Source organism: Camelus bactrianus, chromosome 1 (assembly GCF_048773025.1).
Source record: "Camelus bactrianus isolate YW-2024 breed Bactrian camel chromosome 1, ASM4877302v1, whole genome shotgun sequence".
Lineage (NCBI taxonomy): Eukaryota > Metazoa > Chordata > Mammalia > Artiodactyla > Camelidae > Camelus > Camelus bactrianus.
The window spans coordinates 1851873-1870374 of NC_133539.1; the positions used below are offsets into that span (position 1 = coordinate 1851873).

The 18502-nt window shown below is 55.8% G+C and overlaps 1 protein-coding gene and 1 long non-coding RNA gene across 2 annotated transcripts; one reads left to right on the top strand and one right to left on the bottom strand.

The window, feature by feature from the left end:
- Positions 1–575: 575 nt before the first annotated feature.
- GATD3 (glutamine amidotransferase class 1 domain containing 3) lies at positions 576–10764 on the bottom strand. The gene is made up of 7 exons (XM_074344138.1): positions 10564–10764; positions 10278–10330; positions 8756–8869; positions 7707–7826; positions 5089–5181; positions 2461–2617; positions 576–1312 (listed from the first exon to the last, which is right to left on the bottom strand). Exons 1-7 carry the CDS (start codon positions 10720–10722, stop codon positions 1184–1186), a joined length of 825 nt encoding a protein of 274 aa, XP_074200239.1. The 5' UTR covers positions 10723–10764; the 3' UTR covers positions 576–1183.
- A 92-nt stretch (positions 10765–10856) lies between these two features.
- LOC123611729 (uncharacterized) lies at positions 10857–17215 on the top strand. Its single transcript, XR_006718810.2, has 3 exons — positions 10857–11544; positions 14540–14624; positions 17080–17215. It is a non-coding gene; the product is annotated as an uncharacterized LOC123611729 (long non-coding RNA).
- The last annotated feature ends 1287 nt before the right edge of the window (positions 17216–18502 follow it).

Genomic DNA, 18502 nt, shown 5'->3' on the forward strand with positions numbered 1-18502 from the left:
CGCTGACCTCCGACGGGCCATGCAAAGGAGAGGTCAATGATGGCCAGCGTGGCCGGTGCCTGCAGTGGGGCCATGGGGCTCCTGTCCCAGAGGACCCAGCTCCGTGGGAGACAGGCTACGAGAACGGAGCCCCCATGGAGGAAGGACCAGAAATGTTGGAGGCCGGCTGATGCACGACACCGGGGGAGCTGGGGGGACCGGCGATTGTGGACCCAGGCTCTACTGCCCCTCCCACGGGCCCTGCTCTGCCCGCGCTCCTCAGACTCCGGGAACCCACCGCAGGCGTGTCCAGCACGTCACCTGATAACGGCAGAGGGAAGGGGTGCAGCATGGGGGACCTGTGTCTCTGCGCCCCAGCCACATGGCTCAGCGTGAACTAGGCCATACTAAACAGGCTGCAGTGCTGGCCTGAGCAGCTTTATCAAAACCAGACAAAAACACAGTCGTACCATGCGTCCAGGGCACTGCACTTCCAGGGCACCATCCCGGGTCACGGAGGACAGACTGGGGGGCTGCGTTGTGATGGACGAAGCACCCCACCGTGCTTTCTCCCGGAACAGAAGCCACACACTGAGGAAAGCGCCAGCCAACGAGCTGCCACACTTTATTGCTCCTCCTGCACCATCTCCCATCCGCCCAGCTCGGGGCCCGGGGCCAACTGCACTGCCCCACCTGCAGGCCGACACACGGCTGAGTGCCCACCCCTAACATGAGAAGCTTCGTGCATATTACTAGTCGGCCAGTCTCAGGCCTGAAACGGGGCTGCCCGAGTCTATCTGGGGGTGGGGCTCATTCTCACCAGCCAAAGGGCACGCCTGCTCCACAAAGCCCGACTGTCCTGATCAGCTCGTATCTGCTCCAGATCAGAGCATCTTTAACTAGCGATAATCGTGGTACTTTGGTTTCCTGATTATTAGGGCTGCAGGGTCACCTCTCTCTACCTGAGGTTCCTGCTGAAAAGCAGACTTGATTTCAATTCTGAGGCTGCCTCTGATCCAGTGGCCACTGCCCGCCACCCTCCCCACCAGGAGGAAAGGCCTCACGCTGTCTGCCCCTGACCCATGTGGCGCCAGCTCCCTCTTTAGAAAGAAAACACACAGATTTAAGCAGAGAAATAAAGTCCTGCCCCTCCCAAGCTGAGAGGGGAGCCATCGGCCGGGGGCGAGCTGGCCCGGCGGTGGCCTCACTTCCGGGCGAGCTCCAGCACCTCCCTCACCATGGCCCCGGTCCCGTCGTAGACGTGGTGCAGCGCAGTGTCGCACATGAAGGCCGGCGTGGTGACCACCTTGTTCTTCCGGTCCACGTGAGCTTCGTGCACACGAGTTAGGGAAACCCATCCTGCAGCGAGAGGGTCTGGCGGAAAGCAGCCCCAGCCACCGCCACAGACGTGTCCCCCGCCCCGCCGTCACCAGGAAGGGTCTTTCTGCACCGCCTGCACTACCTCCAGGAGAGCTGGTAACAGGTGTCCCGGCAGCAGGCACAGGGACCAGCACCCCACAGAGCCGGGCCAGGTGCCAGCACTGCCAGGAGCCCACAACCCTGAAGGTGGAGGCAGCCCCGCATCCTTCAGATCAAGAAGCCACACTTAGCCTGTGTGAGCGCCTGCCACGACCACCATGGGCAGCTCGACCTGGGACCCACCCTTGACCCCATCAGGCTCCTGCCCCACATCACCCACACCCGGCCTCACCTCCACCCTCAGACCCGCTCCCTGGACTCATGCCAAAGCCCCCAGGGCTGGCCACCCTACACTGAAGGGAGGTGGACACTTACACCTGAAACCGCCCGCAAGGAGACACACACCCTAGGAGAGCGAGCCCCCTTCGGACAGATGCCCTTTGGGACAGACACCCAGAGGGTAACAGGCTGGCCTCCAGCACCTCCTCAGGCAGTGTGCTGCTCTGTCCCGACTTCCGCCACATGGAGACCCTCTGCGTCCAGGTGCGGACCAGGACGGTGGTTAGCCTGTGGCCTGAGGCTCTCCAAGCCCACAGATCGCTGCCCCAGTACCCTGGCACCCTCAGTCCACCACCTCCCAACACAGAAGACCCACTCATGGGACAGAGGTGATGAGGCTGCCTGGCGCAGCAATCCATCCACATCACCCAGGGAACTTCTCCCAAATAAAGACAGGAAGCCCCCCATCCCCCAAACTCCTTCCACCCTGCCAAGGGGCACTCCCTCTCCCTCCACCTCCAGGCAGCCCCCCAGCCTCTACACCACAGGGTCATCCCCCTCAGGCCCAAGGCTGTCTCCTTGCCCAACTGAACGTACTCTGGGCCTGGGGTGTGCTGAGCTCAGCCAGCGTCACTGCGGGGACTTGGGAACTCAGCATGAGACGATGGAGGCGTCACCACCTCGGGTACTACGCCCCATCACGCACACGCTCTGGGCACCCCCTGCAGGGCAGCACGGAGGTGCCAGGGGTCCCCCATGCCGCTCTGGATGCTGGAAGGATATGGTCACTTCCTTCACACAGTGCTTGGCGCCCAGGGCTTTGATGGCCTCTGCAGTCCCGGCGTATGGCCACCTGCCGCCTTCCTCCTGCTCGTGGCCCACGGTGACCTCGACGCCGCTCAGCACTTTGGCCGCGAGGACAGGGGCGATGCAGCACAAGCTGAAAGGTGAACAGAAGAGTGTCAGCTCAGGCTTGTGCGTGTGGACATCAGGCTGGGGCATGGCAAGGCCACTCGGACAACACGGCTGATCTGGAAAAGGGGCACTACCCTAGTGCCATGGGGGCGGAGGACAGCTCTGAGGGCTGGAGGCTGACCCCCGACCCCGGGATGCCCGCAGCAGTGGTGATGGTGGAGCTGGGGGAGCCTCTGGGCACCCGGTGCCGGCGGGGCAGCCATGGAGGGAGGCTAGCTGAGCCCAGCTGCTGGATGCGCACCAGGAACCTGATGTGGTGTCCAGAACGGGGAGGCTGACTTAAGAGAGGAGGCCACAGATGGCCGAGTTGTCTTTGGCCCCAGTTTGAGGGTCACTGGTCACGTGGAAGCAGAGAAGCACAGCTGTAGGGACTGGACGGGGGCGCGAGAGCCCAGGGAGCTCGACCCTGCAGAGCACTGAGCTCTCCCCTCCCCACAGGCAGGCTGTCCCGGGGCCCTGAGCCCTGCAAGTTCACACTGGACGCCTGTCCCCAGGGTTCCTCCGAGGACCTGCTCTTCACCAGGGGGTCTCCAGACCGGAAGATCATGAGACCATCGGTTTAGCCAAAACCAAGGCCTCCGGGAGCTGAGGGCCCACCAGTGTCCTGTCCCCAAGAGGACACACGGGACATTAGCCACAGCAGCACCAGGCCAGGCTGGCCCGTCATGCACCTGTCAGGGACGGCCCCCTCCCCAGGGGGGCTGCACCCCTGCCTCCTGGTTCTGGTTCTCTGTATTGCCTTCAAAGGCCCCATGTCCAAACTGCTGTAACGAACTGGAATAAAACATCATACAAATGTGTTTACACACTTGCTACACGTCGTGACACCTGAACAACCTCTGCTTAGGAACCTGAGATAAACCTCTTCAGACCCAAATGGGTGGGACATCACTGGAACTGACACCTTGGGAGCCTGCTGGGTCGTGAGGTTCCATAGGCGCCCAACGGGGGGTGGGCGACCTCCAAAGATGAAGGCCATACCATGAGCCTCCAGTCTGGCCATTCAGGCTGCCCGGCCGTCTCTGGCTGTGAACACCAACGCTCCCGCGCTGGGGGAGGGACGCACCAGGCAGGTGGCAGAGCCATGGAACCCCACGCTCCGTCTGTGCGGTGGAGTGGTGGGACGGCTCAGTGCACCTGGCCTGGGAAGGGGGCCTGCCAGAGGCGGGATAATGCTACTGCTGCTGGAAAGAGAAGGCCGAGCAAAGCGCTGCAGGAGGGGCTGAACAGGGCCCTAACGACACAGGGCGGCGGGTACGCGCAGTGTCCCCATCCTGCGCCCCACCCAGGGGAGCGGGCTGCTCTCCATCTGTGCAATCGAGTGGGCAGGATGCCCGCAGTGAGGGGGCCAGTCTGCTCAGCATCTGTCCTGTCTGTCATGTTGCTGAATCCACCACAGAGGGCGGGCACTGGGGCCCTCCCTGGTGCTCGCCTGCATGAACAAGTGCTGCCCCCATGAGGCGTCCCAGGAGGCGACCTCCCTCCCTACCTCCCTGGGCACCAGCGCCTCCGTACCCAGGGGGATGGAGAGAGAAGCGGGAGGTGCGCCTGCAGGCTGACCGGGCAGGGCCCCCAGTGGTGACAGTGGGTCCATGAAGGACGCTGACCCCTGGTGGGGCCCATCCCCTCCAGTCTCTGTGCCCCAGTCAGACTGGTAACCTCGTTCCTTTCCAGTCGGCTGATAAAAGGCAGCGAGCCACCTGGCGGAGGGCCTGTTCACCACGGTGCTGCTGAGAGGCCTCCCCAGCCAGGGACGACCCCAAGCCTGCAGCCACTTGCTCCAGCACCGCCCTGGGACGCTCAAGTCAGAGCGGGACGAGGAGCCCCCGCTGGACGCTGGTGGGAAGGGCCACCGGACCAGCAGGTCTGACAGCGGAGTCGCCATCACTTGTCTCCGGGGCTTCCGGGTGTGGTTACGGCCGACCTCGCCAGGCCAAGGACAGGGGTCCAGGCGTGGGCTGTGGCTGGGCCCGTGATGTGGCCCAGCGTGCGGCCGCCACAGAAGCCAGTCCTGGGGCGGCAGAGAAGGATCGGCCCGTGGCCCCTGGGGAAAGCAACCGAGAGCCACGGGTGTAGGAGACGATGCCCGCGGCAGCGGTGGCAGAGCACCGACGGGGCAGCAGCTGAGGGGCCGCTCCGAGCCGCATCAGGAAGGCGGCAGCCAGGCGCAGGCCAGGCAGGGACGGATACTCTGCTGGACGCTGACAGAACTGCCCCCCGCCCCCAACTAGGTCATCAGGAGAAATTACTATAACCACACAACCGCAGGATTTTCAGGGCTGGAAGGCACCTGTGACAGCGCATGAAACCCCCTGGGTTGTAACGAGGAAAGGGGCTGAGAGTTTCCGAAAGCACACAGCTCAGAGCAGCAGCTCCCACAGCGTGCCCAGCCGCCGCCCCCGCCCGCCCTGCAGGCCGTGCGGTGCACGCACCCACCCGATGGGCTTCCCGGCCTGGTGGAACTCCTTCAGGACGCGCTCCACGTCTCGGTCCACCCGGCAGTCTTTCCCGTCCACGGCGAACGTGCTCCTGCCACGAGAGAAGAGGCCTCCTGAGATCTCGGGGCCCCACGCTTGTGTGGGGAGCCCCCAGCCCACCCCAGGGGCCCTGTGCTCCCTTAACTTCTCAGCAACAGGAATAATTAACACGTGTGTGCAAGTACGTGTATGTGGCCTTTTATATAATTATATATCTTCCTTTTGTTTTTTAAAATATAAAGCAACATAGAAAAAAAAAGGAGGGGGGGCAGCAGAGGTGAACGGGGAAGCTGCCACAAGTCGGTGGGGGCTCAGGCCCTGAGCTACGCCCACACGGTCCTTGGGGGTTGATCCATCAATCGCGGAGCAGCAAGATGTGCCACCAGCGATGGATACTGCACCTCGCAGCAAGGGGAAGAGATGCAGAGTGCACAGGACCCCTCCTCTCTCTCCCGACAGCAAGACACTGAGGTATCTGCAGTGGTCTTCCTCTGGCTGGCAGACTCGCACCGGTACCACCTCTTGGGAAGATAAATTGCTGAGACTCAGCAAATGTCAAAGACCACACCTGTTTGCCAAGAGCTCCGCTTCCTGTTCTTGGGGTCGATGCCTCTGCCCCGGGTGCCTGGTGGTTGAGCGCCCAGGACAGGACAACTCATGGGCATGCTGGGTGCTCGCTACCATGCCGTGGGGCTGGCTTCTCAGGGTGTGTATGAGTCTCAAAGTGGGTCAGATTCTACACTTTAAACACACGTGTGTCACTCTCACCTCCAAAAAGCCATGAGGATGAAAGAGGACTGGAGGCCACGAGCCCCCATCAGCACTGGGGGGCTCACGCAGCGGGGTCCACGTGTGCAGCTGTCAGACGATTAATGGACGAGCTGCAGAGCTATGTGAAAACACGCAGTGCAGAACAGAGGCTACCGTTTGGCTGGATCTTTAACACAGCCGTACGGCTCAACCTCTCAGAAATAAAAAGCCACCAATGGTACCAGGGAAGGGTCCACAGGAGGACCTGGGTTTCCACAGTGGACATCTGTCACACTGACCTTGCCTGCTGCCCGCTGCCTGCCACTCAGGAGACCACCAATGCAGAGCCGGCATTTCTTTGGAAAGGTCAGAATGGGAGCAGCGGCCACAGGCTGCAGCTTCCCCAGGGGTGTGAGCTCACACATGTGCAAACCTATCCAAAGCCCTGCTTCCTCGCGCGCCAACACAGCCCACCGCAACCCAAGGCTCCTGGAGCCGGCACTCCTCCGTCACCCGAGGTAGGTCAGCCACGCCAGGGACACATCCCAGCCGACCCTCAAACTACCCTCACGCCAGACTACCCTCCCATGGGCTCCTGGTCACAGAGGAGCTCTGCCATCTCCCAGCCAACCCCCCAGCAGACCCTCAAACTACCCTCACCCCAGACAAGGTCTAAGGGCCGAGGGGAGGTGATAGGTTTGTGAATCCAGCTCATCCTTCAGAGAAAGAAACCCTGGTTGCGTTGGAAGCACAAGTTCAGCCGCGGGGAATGACCCACTGTCTCCTGCCAGGAGGCTGATGAGGACAGTGACATGGAGAGAGCACTCCAGAGGCTAGATATGGGGAGAGGGGTGCACATGAGGAGGGCCAGTGGTCCCAGAGGGAGGAAGGACTGTGGGAAAATGAGTGGAAACCTGGAGAAAGGAGGTGTTCTGGTGACGCCCGCAAGCAGAGGGAGCCTGCGAGGTGCCAGGAGGCGGAAGGGCCAAGAGCAGAGCTGGACTTCAGGCAACAGAACCACCTCTGCCCTCACTCCGGGGTGCACTGGCTGCCTGAGGTCACAGCCAGGCACTGTGTCACCAGAGGCCCCGGGCCTGGGACAGAGCAACGTTCTCATCCGTGACACAGGAGAACACCTGATTTGCGGGTCTGTTGTTTCCGTCTATACGTGCATAGTCCGGGTTGGTACGCACACTACACTATGTTTAAAACCCCAAAACCGCGGGGCACAGCTGCTTCACATCTTCTCGCCCCGTGACAGCTGCGGGTGAACCCTTCTGTCTCCAGAGCAGCAGCCCTGCACCACTTTGGGAGGGATGTGCCGGGACCGCGAGGCCAGAGCGGGAGGAGGGCGAGGAACGAGAGAACAGAAAAATGACCTGGAGCCCAAAGCACCTCACAGCCTCCGGGAGAAGGTCCGCTTATCATGGCAGAAACCCAAAGAGCAGCCTGAGAAAGGACTCCCTTTCCCGTCAGGACCGTCATCCAAACAGCCCCACCGGAAAAGCAGTTTTCCGCACCACAAGGTCCACAGGAGAGCTGGTGACCATGGGGAGCACACACACATGTGGGGAGAGCGGTTTTGCTGTGATCAGACTCCACATGGCACCTGGCTCAGAGGGCGCCCGTGTCCCCGACAGCGGCCAGGCCCCACCTGCGCTCAGGAAGAAGCCGAGGAAATGCGGCCAAGCCTCCTCCCATAGGTTCCTGGTCACAGAGCAGCTCCACCACCGCCTGGCTGACCCCCCAGCAGCGGCTCCCGTCACCACCGCGTCCCCCTCTAACGCTCCAGGGGAAAAGCAGAGGGACCCGAGCTGGAACACGCACAAGTTTTTGGCAGCTCCAAAGCCCCCGGGGAAGATGGCGGCGTCGTGGTCAGCAGCACGGAGCTTGGCCAGGTCGGTGATCTTGCCACGGGCGATCCTTGCTGACTCCGTCAGAACGTTCCTGGAAAAGAGAAGAGAAAGGCCCCCAGAAAGGTTCAGTGCGCCGACAGACAACAGATGGAGGGGCAGACGGGATACAGGTGGGAGGAGCCCGCCACGGGACAGGAGGATGCGTTTTCCCAGCCTGGAGAAGCGCACTCACAGGCCAGGGTCACTTTCTAGGAAAGGTGCCACAGCCACAGGGACCTGGCTCTGTGCTCAGATCAGATTGGCACTTAAGAACCTCCCCAGATTATGCAGACTCCTGGGTCGGTCAGGGCCACCAAAAAGACAGGAACCCTTCCGCGTACCTGAGCAGACGGCACTCAATGCAAGGAACTGGCAGATGATGGAACAGAGCAGGGACAGTTAAGAAGCAACCTCAAGGGATGAGTGAAACAGCCCCAGGTTCGGCCACGAAAGGAGTCCCTATGAGCCCAGGCTGTGCAGCCCCGGGCCAGTGTCTGGCCGGGGGAAACACAGCCCCCAGGAGTCAGAGCTGCTTCTCCCCCCCTGCCCCATGTGGAAGGCACTTGGGAACCACAGCCTGCAGTCCAGGCAGGGCAGGAGGGGAGAGGTGGGTCTTAGAGGACACAAGGCCAGGACTGCACACCCTCAGGGACAGAAACGCTTCTAGGAGCTGCTCAAAGACACCTGGGGCCCAAACAAGTGAATGAGGTTCGTGACCAGATGCACACACACGCCTCTGGTCAAAATGAAGGTACGAGGGGCTCGCTCAGTAGGAATTTTCCTTCACTGTTTTGGCAACACTGGAAGGTGAGGAACATTCCAAGGCTCAGAGCTTTATCACAGAACAGCCTGAGGACTGCTGCTCTGAAGTCCACCAGAACATGGACTTGGCTCCCAGCTAAGATGAAGTAATTGTGTGCAGGATCTCGGGGAGTTTCAACTCACTGCCGTGCACATCCCAGGGTGAGTAGGGGCACATACCTGGTCTCACCCTCAGAAGGCTGCCCCTTTGTGTGGTCAATCACGTGCATCTGAGAGATGTCAGGAGCAAAGATCTGGACCTCGGCCCCACCACGGCTCAGGTGAACCAGGATCCTGCCCGGGAAGAAATCAGACAAGTCTCTGACGTGTGCCCAATCCAGCTTTACCTTACAATGGGTTTTTAAAAAAAGGATTTTAGCTGAGTGATAACTAGAAACCTCTTACCTAAGTTAACCTCTGTTTACTTTGCAAAAAATTATGGTTGGCTTACTAACGACCGTTTGAGTGTAATGTCACTGAACTGTCTACGAAGACCACTGAGCCCTGAAGCTCCCTTTGCAAACCAGGGCGCAGAGACAGGTGACCCGGCTGGTGTCACAGCCTGGGTATTTGGGTTCCTAGGCTACTCTGGGGCACTCTTCCCCCAACAGGCCCATCGACGATGGCCTTGAGGGTTTGAGAGCTTTTGGTCTCCAAGGTGAGATCAGTTCCTGGTCTCCACTCCCGTCAAAGGAGTGGGGAAACACAGGCATTCCTGAGGGCTGTGGACTACCTGCCCCTGCCCCTGCCCCCAGAGGCAGCATTTACCAAGGGTTGCTCTGTGCCAGGCCCAAGTCCAAATGCCAGCAGGCAACCCAACCCCCCCCTTACAGACAGGGAGTGCTGTCACTACCCCCTTACAGGCAAGGAGGAGGCACAAGAGTGTGACCCCAAGATCACAGCCCTTCACTGGCAGGGCTAGGACCACCTGGACTTGGACGCTGCTCCTAGGAACCTCTCAGACACACAGGCAACTCCTTGCTCTGCTGGGCAGGTTTTAAGCTGCTGGCGGCTACTCCAGCCTCCTCGTCTCGTGCCCCCTCTCCCAGCCTCCATCAGGAAACTCGTCTGGCCCTCTGCCCCCACCAGCCCAGCACACTCCAAAGTTCGCGTCTTGTCTAGCCAACACCAGCACGTGCTGGCCATCCCCAATGAGAAGGCTGGGCAGCCATGCATAGTTACCAGCCTCTGGCTCCTCTGGGTACCAGAGAGGCCCTGGGCTTGGGACGGGGGTGTCCTAACTCTCCCCCCACAACTTAGACTCCAAACTTGACAGTCCCCACCGTCCTGCTCACAGGAACTTCTAAGTAAATAAAAAATCAAAATACAAACTACTGAGCAACAGCTGACAGGTTACATCACTGACACTCGTCTACAGAGAGGCTGCTGCACAGCCCTTAAAACCGCGCCGCAAAGATAGAAAATAGCTCTGGTTCCAAAACGCAGGGCAGTGTGATTCCAACAGCGGGGGTGGAAAAACAGCAGCCGGAGGTGTGAAGTGGTTCCCGCTGAGGGACAGCATCACCGGTGCTACTAAAAGCTCGTTCTGTGTCTCCCTGTATCTCACACGCGTGATTCACACGTTTCCGCTCCCGCCTCTCTGTGTCGCGTCAGTCATCTCCGCCTCTCTAATCAGGAGACGGGTTTCTGCCAACGGTTCAGAGGACCGCCCCTCCCGACGGCGAGCGGCCCAGGGGCTTACGATGAGGCCTCGTGGAGCTCAGTCCCGTCGTAGACGCCGCATCCGGACAGCACCTGCGGGAGTGGAGCGGCGGTCAGGGGGGGGTCACGGGGCCCACCGGGCGGGCGGACCTGGGGGGAGGGGCCGACGTGGGGGGAGCGACGTGGGGGAGCCAGAGGGGCCGACCTGCGGGGAAAGGGGCGGACTTCATGGGGGAGGGACCGGCCGCGGGCGGGGGTGGGTGGGAAGGTCGACCTCGGCCCGCCCCGCCCCCACGCCCCCTCGTCCCCATGCCCCGCCCGCTCACCAGCGCGACCCTGGTCCCGGGGCGCGGCGCGGAGGCGTGGAGGGCCGCGCGCGGGGTGGCCGCCAGTCCGCTCAAGGGCAGAGGCAGCAGGACGGGGCGCAGCGCGAACAAGGGGGTCACCGCCAGCCTGGACGCCAGCAGAGACCTGAGGGCCGCCATGCTGCACTGGGACAGCGGGGTCACAGGGTCACGGTGGGCGGGCCCGCGCCTGCGCAGTTGCCCGTGGCTCGGGCTCAGCCTCGCGAGTGCTGGAGGCCAGACTTCGGGTCCGTGTGGCCTGGGGCATTGCCCGTTCCTCGCCGTTGGCGTTCCCAGGAGGAGCGCTTCGCTAAGATACGGCCTCCGGTGTCGCCGTCAGGCCTCAACGTGACTCCGTGACACCAAGTGGCCGGCCCCCAGATGTCCAGTTCCCATCACCGCCCCGTTTTCCTGGCCGTGCGCAGTCGGGACCCACGTGGGGTCCTCACGCCCGGCGCCCCCTGCAGCTGCTTGCCTTAGAATTTCCACTGACGTTGGCCCTTTTGTAAAGGAGCTCGCTGTGCAACGGAGGCCAGGTTTCTGCAGACAGCGGGCTTGACCGCAGGGGTCTCGGGAAGGAAGCCGGAGCGATGCTCAGATCCGTGGCGCCATGGGCTTTGGGCTGGGGTATTTGCCAGGGAAGTATGGAGCAGGAAGGGGAGGGGGCTGGGATGTGATTGGTGGGAAGCAACGTGGGTTTCAAGAGCTCTTTACGCAGCGCGGGGACCCCCTCTTCCTGCCTCTTCATGGGTCGCATGTGCAAATTGGGGGGGATGGGTCATACGTAACATGCATTGGATTTTCCACCTGTGAGGTCTAGAGTTCACTGGCCCTCCTTCTAGCCCCTCGGTGTGCCTGCTGTCAGCACGTTGTTTCCTATCTGCCGTTTCCCTGGTCTGCAAACGGAGCTTGGTGTTGGCTGTATCATCTTGTTTCTACCTCATGGGCCTTGTAAATTACAGGGTATGTTTCAGTCCACTGCTGTCTTTGGTTTATTCCTCAATCTTGAGGGATCAGGGGCGACCACCCGCTCCAGCTGCTTCTTGCTGCTAAGGGGTGCAGGCCCAGCAAGGGCTTCAGGAGTGAAACAGGTTTACATTGAGCTGTTGGAGGGGTTGGTATCGCTTCAGTTCCGGGTGATGACAGGAAAACTGGTGGCCTACAGCCTTTGAGACAAACTTGACAAGAAAGTTAGGAATTATAAGCCCAGACAGGCATGTGAACGATGCTCAACATCGTTAATTGTCAGAGAAATGCGAATCAAAACTACAATGAGTTATCACCTCATACCTGTCAGAATGGCCATCATCAAAGTCTACAAATAATAAATGCTGGTGAGGGTGTGGAGAACAGGGATCCCTCCTACACTGATGGTGGGAATGCAAACTGGTGCAACCAGTATGGAGGCTCCTTAAAAAACTAAAAATAGGCCTGCCATATGATCCAGCAGTCCCGCTCCTGGGCATACATCAGGAAAAGATAAAAACTCTAATTCAAAAAGATACATGCACCCTAATTGTTCATAGCAGCACTAGTTACAATAGCCAACACATGGAAACTTAGCCATTAAAAAAAGTGAAATAATGCCATCTGCAGCAACGCAGATGGTCCTAGAGATAATCACACTGACTAAAGTCAGAGAAAAACAAATATACCACTTACATGTGGAATCTAAAAAATACAAATGAATATACTTATAGAACAGAAACAGACTGACAGACACAGAAAACAAACTTACGGTTACCAAAGGAGGGAGGGGCAAGGGATAAATTAGGAGTATGGAATTAACAGATACATACCACTGTATCTAAAATAGACAACAAAGGATTTACTCTATAGCCCAGGGAACTTTAATAACCTAAAATAGTCAAGAATCTGAAATACATATGTATAACTGAATCACTTTGCTGTACATCTGAAACTAACAATATTGTAAATCAATTATGTTTGAATTTAAATAAGTAAATAAATAAATTTAAAACATTAAGGGGCTCAAACAGAAGAATCAACGTGGCTGTGACCAAAGGAAATGTCAGTGGGCATAGCCATGTAACCAAGACTTACTGGGGAGAAAATGCTTTGTATAAAGAATTCCACGTCTCCTGGGCAGGATTACCGATCCCGCGTAACCAGCTGTCCTGTTGGTGTGTTTTCTTTGTTATCTTGCTCCACTGGTCCTGTGGTACCTGTCCTTGTGTGGCAGGCGCTGTTAGCAACCACACAGACATGGCCTTGCTCCGCGAGGAGGTAATCCAGGGCTGTTCTAGGATCTGAGGAGTTCACCAACATCTTGAATTGGTCTAAACTGGAGGCTAGTGTTTTGCTCAGTACCCCCATAGAGGCCATTAGATTTTGAAGGGTAGTCTCGTGGCCAGCACGCCCTTCCCGCGGTGCTGCTGGTCCTAGTGCCGAGCCTGCACCTGTGATCATCAGTCCTGAGGCGCTCCTCCTTTTTGTCTGCTTTCCTGGGGGAAGAATACTTATCTCAGAGTGGACATGTTACCGACCCTTTTGAGTCAGGCCCCAACAGGGGTCCTCCTGCCTGGTGTCACTAACACCAATAAAACCAAACCAAGTGGTTTCAGGAACAAAGGGAAGGTTTATTCTTTGATCAAAGGATGGAGAAGGCGGAGCTTCCACTCTGGAGCACACACGCTCCCCTGAAAGGCCGTCAGCAGAGCTGCTTTACAGGGTCCTTGTCTGGAGGGAGGGGCGGCGTCTGCGAGTCGGGTGGAGTCACGTGCTCACCGCGGTCCAGAGGGAAGAGCCAGGTGCAGCATTTCTGCACACAGCACGCTGTTGCCATCTTGAATTGAGGTGTCGTGAGCAGCCCCTCTGCACACGGCTCGCCAAGTCAGGGTGTCAGACCTAGAGGTTTTGCACTAGGAACTGATCCGATGTGTTAGGTGTGAGGCCTCTGCACAGGGCCCCCTGCCAGCAAGTGAAACTAGACTAAGCACCAGAGGTTAGGCCTTAACACCTAGATTCCATCTCATCTTTCCTGGGGGCCACAGGGGCTTTGTTGGTGACATTTCCTTTGGGCAGTTGGCTCTCTGGGCCCCAGAGAAACAACTCCCAGTTGCGTATTATCACCCACATGTTTTTCTGGAGAGAAAAGGGCTGAGGCCAAAGACGAGTTAGTGGCACACGAGTGACACGAGGAAGACAATGGGCCCAACTCGTAGGGTCTGGTAAGCCACAGCCCTCCTTGGGGGCCTGTTTCACTGGTTTTATTTTGGCATGCTTGAGCCATTCTTGCTGCTGGAGGGGCTCTCGGTAGCCAGCATGTTGTCAGGCCCTCTGGGAAAGACGGGAGCATCCTGGCAGGCTCGCCTGTGTTTGGTTGGGGTCCGTGCCCAGGCTGACCCATTTTGGACTCCCCCCTGGAGTGGTCGCAACTCGTAAGGCTGGCATCAGCGAGCTGTCCTGGATTGCGGGAGAGTGGTGGGTCCGAGCTCTGAAGGGAGGCATATAAGTTCTCAGCATTAAGAGAATTGCATAGTGTGCAAGGAGAAGTCTTATTAATACCAGGGAATTTCTGTTTTGGGAGTGGATGCTAGGGAGGCCTCTAGAGGAAGGTCAAGGTCATATTATTTAGTTCTCTTTCAATTAATGGGGGAGCTGGGAGACGTTTTTGGCTGGCAGGGCTGAGTATATTTTTCCCCAACTACGAGGATTAGGATGACAGACCCAGGTCCCTCTTCACCCTTGCTGCAATGGTTTTTGAGAGCCGATTCAGTTTTTGTATCCCAAGCTCAGTGCGGGACAACTGGCAGGAAGCAGGGGGAAGAGGGGAAAAAAAAAAAAAACAGGGTCCACCCAGTTCTCTTCACGCCCATGGGGATTGTTGACAGGTGAGTTATTTGTGTCTGAAAATACAGGACTGTGAGTGTATTTATCTTCTGGCTTAGTAGGTCGGGACAGAAGGGCTCTGGGAGACACTGTTCTGTTCACACAGGGAACGACTGCACACTCAGGTGCCACACAGACTTTCACAAGAGACAAGACCACACCGACGACAAGCAAACAACCCTGCTGGACTGGTGAGGACCCGCCTGCTAGTCAGCCTGGACACCTCCTCATTTTCCTCCTTATAGTTTCTTCCTCGAAAGCAATTTAAGCTCATTAAGGGCGCGTAGTCACAGCGGGGAGTGCAAAGTCAGTGTTGGGGTCTGCCACCAACCCACGTCCGGACATCCCGAGTTCTGTGACACTCCCTCTCTAGTTCCTGTTCCCTGTCTTACTTGGATGGAGTGGTCTTGGCGGTTCCCTGGGCTGGGCGGGAACTAACCTGACTCATGAGTGGCGCACCCAGGGCTTCATTCCCTGCAGCTATACAGAGGAGCGAGTCACCACGAGCACCTCGTTCAGTCCTACCCCACCCCCGGGGCTGGAGCTGGTCTCTAGGATGCTTGATCCTGCCGGGACTTCAGTGGTGCCCAGTCTCCTGGACACAGAAGAATAGGAGGATGAGGAGGAAACATTAATCTGCTAGAGGCGAATTTACAGAGAGCAGTTAATGAACAGCCTAAGGTCTATACATAGCTGACAAGCTCAAGTTCTTCACCTCTTTGGCCCTCTGGATTCCCCAGGTCACATGTGCTGTAGAGGACGGTCTCCCAAGTAACATCCCACAGGGGCTCCTTGGGAGCCTGCTTTGGGACAATGGGCAAGGTCTTGTCCCAGGTCAGGTTAGTTTCTTGGCAAATCTTTGCCAAAGTCTTCTTTAAGGTATAGTCTGTCTCTAAAATTATCCTCATTTCTATGAAACATAGCCAAATTAAGACTAATTAGTTTGCGAAATAAGCGGTTTCAAAAACCTTGGCCTAATTATATAAGTGTAATTGACCATATAGGTTCTTTTAAAGTGGCTTTCCTGGAACTCTTCATAAGGAATCTCAGGTTGAACTTTTCAAAGGCCTCTCGAGGCCAGGAAAGCCATACCAAGGGCTTTTCATCAGATTCTGCCTGCAATATCTGTAGATCTGGTGAATTGCTCTCTTCTCAAGGTCCCCCAGGTGTCTGGAGATTCCTGCACCTGTCTGGAGGTGGCCTTCTTTATTTACCTGATAAGGCTGCTGGGAACCTATGAGTTTTCAATTTCTGGAGGGTTCAGGTAGACAGAAAAGATAAAATGTTTCAATTCCACTTACAAAGGTATAATTTACCAAGTTGCTGTAAGTCATAATTAGCTTAAAGGGAAAGGTTTCCTTATAGTTGGAAAACACAGATTGAAAGCCAGTAATATTTCAGACAAAAAAAAAACCCATAAAAACTATAGCCATATTCATCAGTTCACTCAGTCCTGTGTAACTAATCCTTGAGCTCGATCTTTTGTTAACAGTTTGATGAAGCCCTCAGGGTTTCCATTAGAATTATTTAATTTCTTACCCAGTTCAGTGGTATGAAAGTTACCAGAAACCTATACTTGTCAAAGTCCTTTCTATGAATCTTCTTGAAGATACAGCATTTTTACAAAAGCATCAGAGTAAAACGGTAACTGTCTATAAGTGACAAGAGACTTACAGAGACACGTTTAAAGATACCTGACATCTGATGCAACTGACAAAGGAGTACGGTCGCTGCTGTGACAGACATTTTAATATAATGACTAGAATGATGACTGATACTATACTAAAGCATATTCAAATTTTAGAAATTCCATGTAGTTTCTAGAACATTTATATTAATGACATTTACCCACATAATACAACCTAAGAAGGTTTATCCCCACTCATTTGACAATGCTTCCCATGCAACTGAATGCACAAGTCAATCTAATTAGTTTAACATCTCTCATAAAGAGAAAATAAATCTCTTGAGGTGTTCCGGGGGTCACTGGAAAACCTCAGTTAGCTACAGGTCAGATGAATTTCAGTTGGAATTTGATCTTTGGGAAGTTTGTCAAAAATATCAAAAAGGTTTTAAAACACCTGGCTGAACAGGATCGTAGATCATGGGGAAATGATACTCGTTTAACCAAGTGACAACAAAAGGTTTCAAAGGCAAGTAGAGAAAGTTACACCACCTTACTTAACAGGGAGAGAAACCTTTACAGTCTCATCAGCAGCCAATCAATAGTCCAAGGAAACCTTGTTCTCCTAACAGAGAGAGAATACCGAATTCCAGTTTTGCACCTGCTCGCTTTTAATAACAAAACTCATTTAAATTCAGTCTAGCCACAGCCAGTCCTGACCAAGCACAAAGCTCCTCTCCCAGGGCTCCTTTCCCACAAACCCTCCACAACCTTCCATGTCCGTATTAAGTTTGTCCCTTATTTTCTCCCCCTTTGGGGAATAACCAGCTTTAGGGCAAAATTACCTTCTTTCCCCTTAATGAACTGTATTTCTACACCTCATACCTCCTTTTACTGAAAACACACACATGCTCCCTGCCTTGCATACTGAAATGTTTCCTTTGTTATTTCTAGAAGCTTTAATTACGTATGTTGCAATTTTTAAGCCTTAATAACCTTTATCTCCTGCGGGAACCACGAAGGAGACAACCGTGAGGCAGCCAGACCCGCGCTTCCTGACTGGCCAGCCGGCGAGCATCGTCTGTAACTGCCAGGAACGCACATCTTCTCACAGCAGCTTCATCCTCAGCGTGGGGTGTGTGTCTGAGAAGCCCAAACATCTTTAGTTTTTCTCTAGTAAGACGACAAAAGCAGGTGAACTTGGACTTGTTTTAGCAATTAGTGTTTCAGTATCTGATCCTACCTGGAAATGATCCAGACATTGTATAAATTTCCTTCATTTAACTTAACTTGGCAAAACCAAATTTCAAATTACCAAAATCTGGAGAAACTATTTTTAGACAGACGTACCTAAAACAGAATTATTCCTACAGAGTCCACCTGAAAACTCTCATTTACATTGAATTCACTGACTAATGTTTCATCATATTATGTCATTTTCTTGCTGACAAATTTTTGTAACAGAAACAAGATTCCATTTGACTTCTAGTAAACCGAGGTACAATAAAGATATGACCCTCTGAGAACCCATTTTTGGGCTATTTCTCCCCTAACTCCAATTGATATTGGGGCCAGGTAGTATTAAAATACATATATAATCACCTTTTTCAGAAGCTCATAGGTAAAAGTGCCCCGATTTTGGAGACTGCATCCCACTGGGCTGCAGGCTGGTACACCATTTGTGGTTCCCATTTTAGGGCTTTCCCCCAGTGGCTGCAGCGATCGGTCTTTCTAAGGGGCACTGGGTCAGCTTGGACCAGGTGGTGTTTGCAGCAACTACTCCTTACTGGTGCCGGCAAGGCTCGGGTGCGTAACCCCCAGCAGAGCTGCCAGGGCCAACTGCTTCCCCACCAACAATGCAGGCAGGTCACAGGCAGAAGCCCCGACCCCTGAGCAAGTTCCCCAGTCACCTGGGAACGTCGCAAAGGCCTGGAGGAACAGTGGCACTTTTCTTTGGACTCAGAAGACTCATCAAGTTACTCCTGGGGGCAGTTTGCCGTGGTCAGTCCTCACATAGCCAGTTCAGTTTAAACTAACAGTAAGAGACAGTAATACGTACCACTCACCCACGCACATTCACAGGCCTCGATCCAGACAAACTTCTGGCTCTGAATCACACCAAAGACCAAACTTAATCTCTGAGTTTCCAAGAGGATCTAGACCACGTTCAGGTTACCAGGACCTCTGAACGAGGGTCAGTTACCAGGGAGAGAAAACAGCTTTTGGACTCAGGCACCTAGATCTTCACCCAGAAGACTTCTTGTTCCGCAGCCTCTTTCTGCAAAAGTGGACCTGCAACGCGCCCAAGGTGGCTGCCACCGTGCTGGATGGAGGTGTCGAGGCCAAGTCTTCCAGGCAAAGCCACCTAGGCAGCTGCTGAGGTGGGTATCCAGGCCCCATTCCCAACGCAGCGCCAGCAAGCCACGAGCTGTCGTCCAGCCAGGA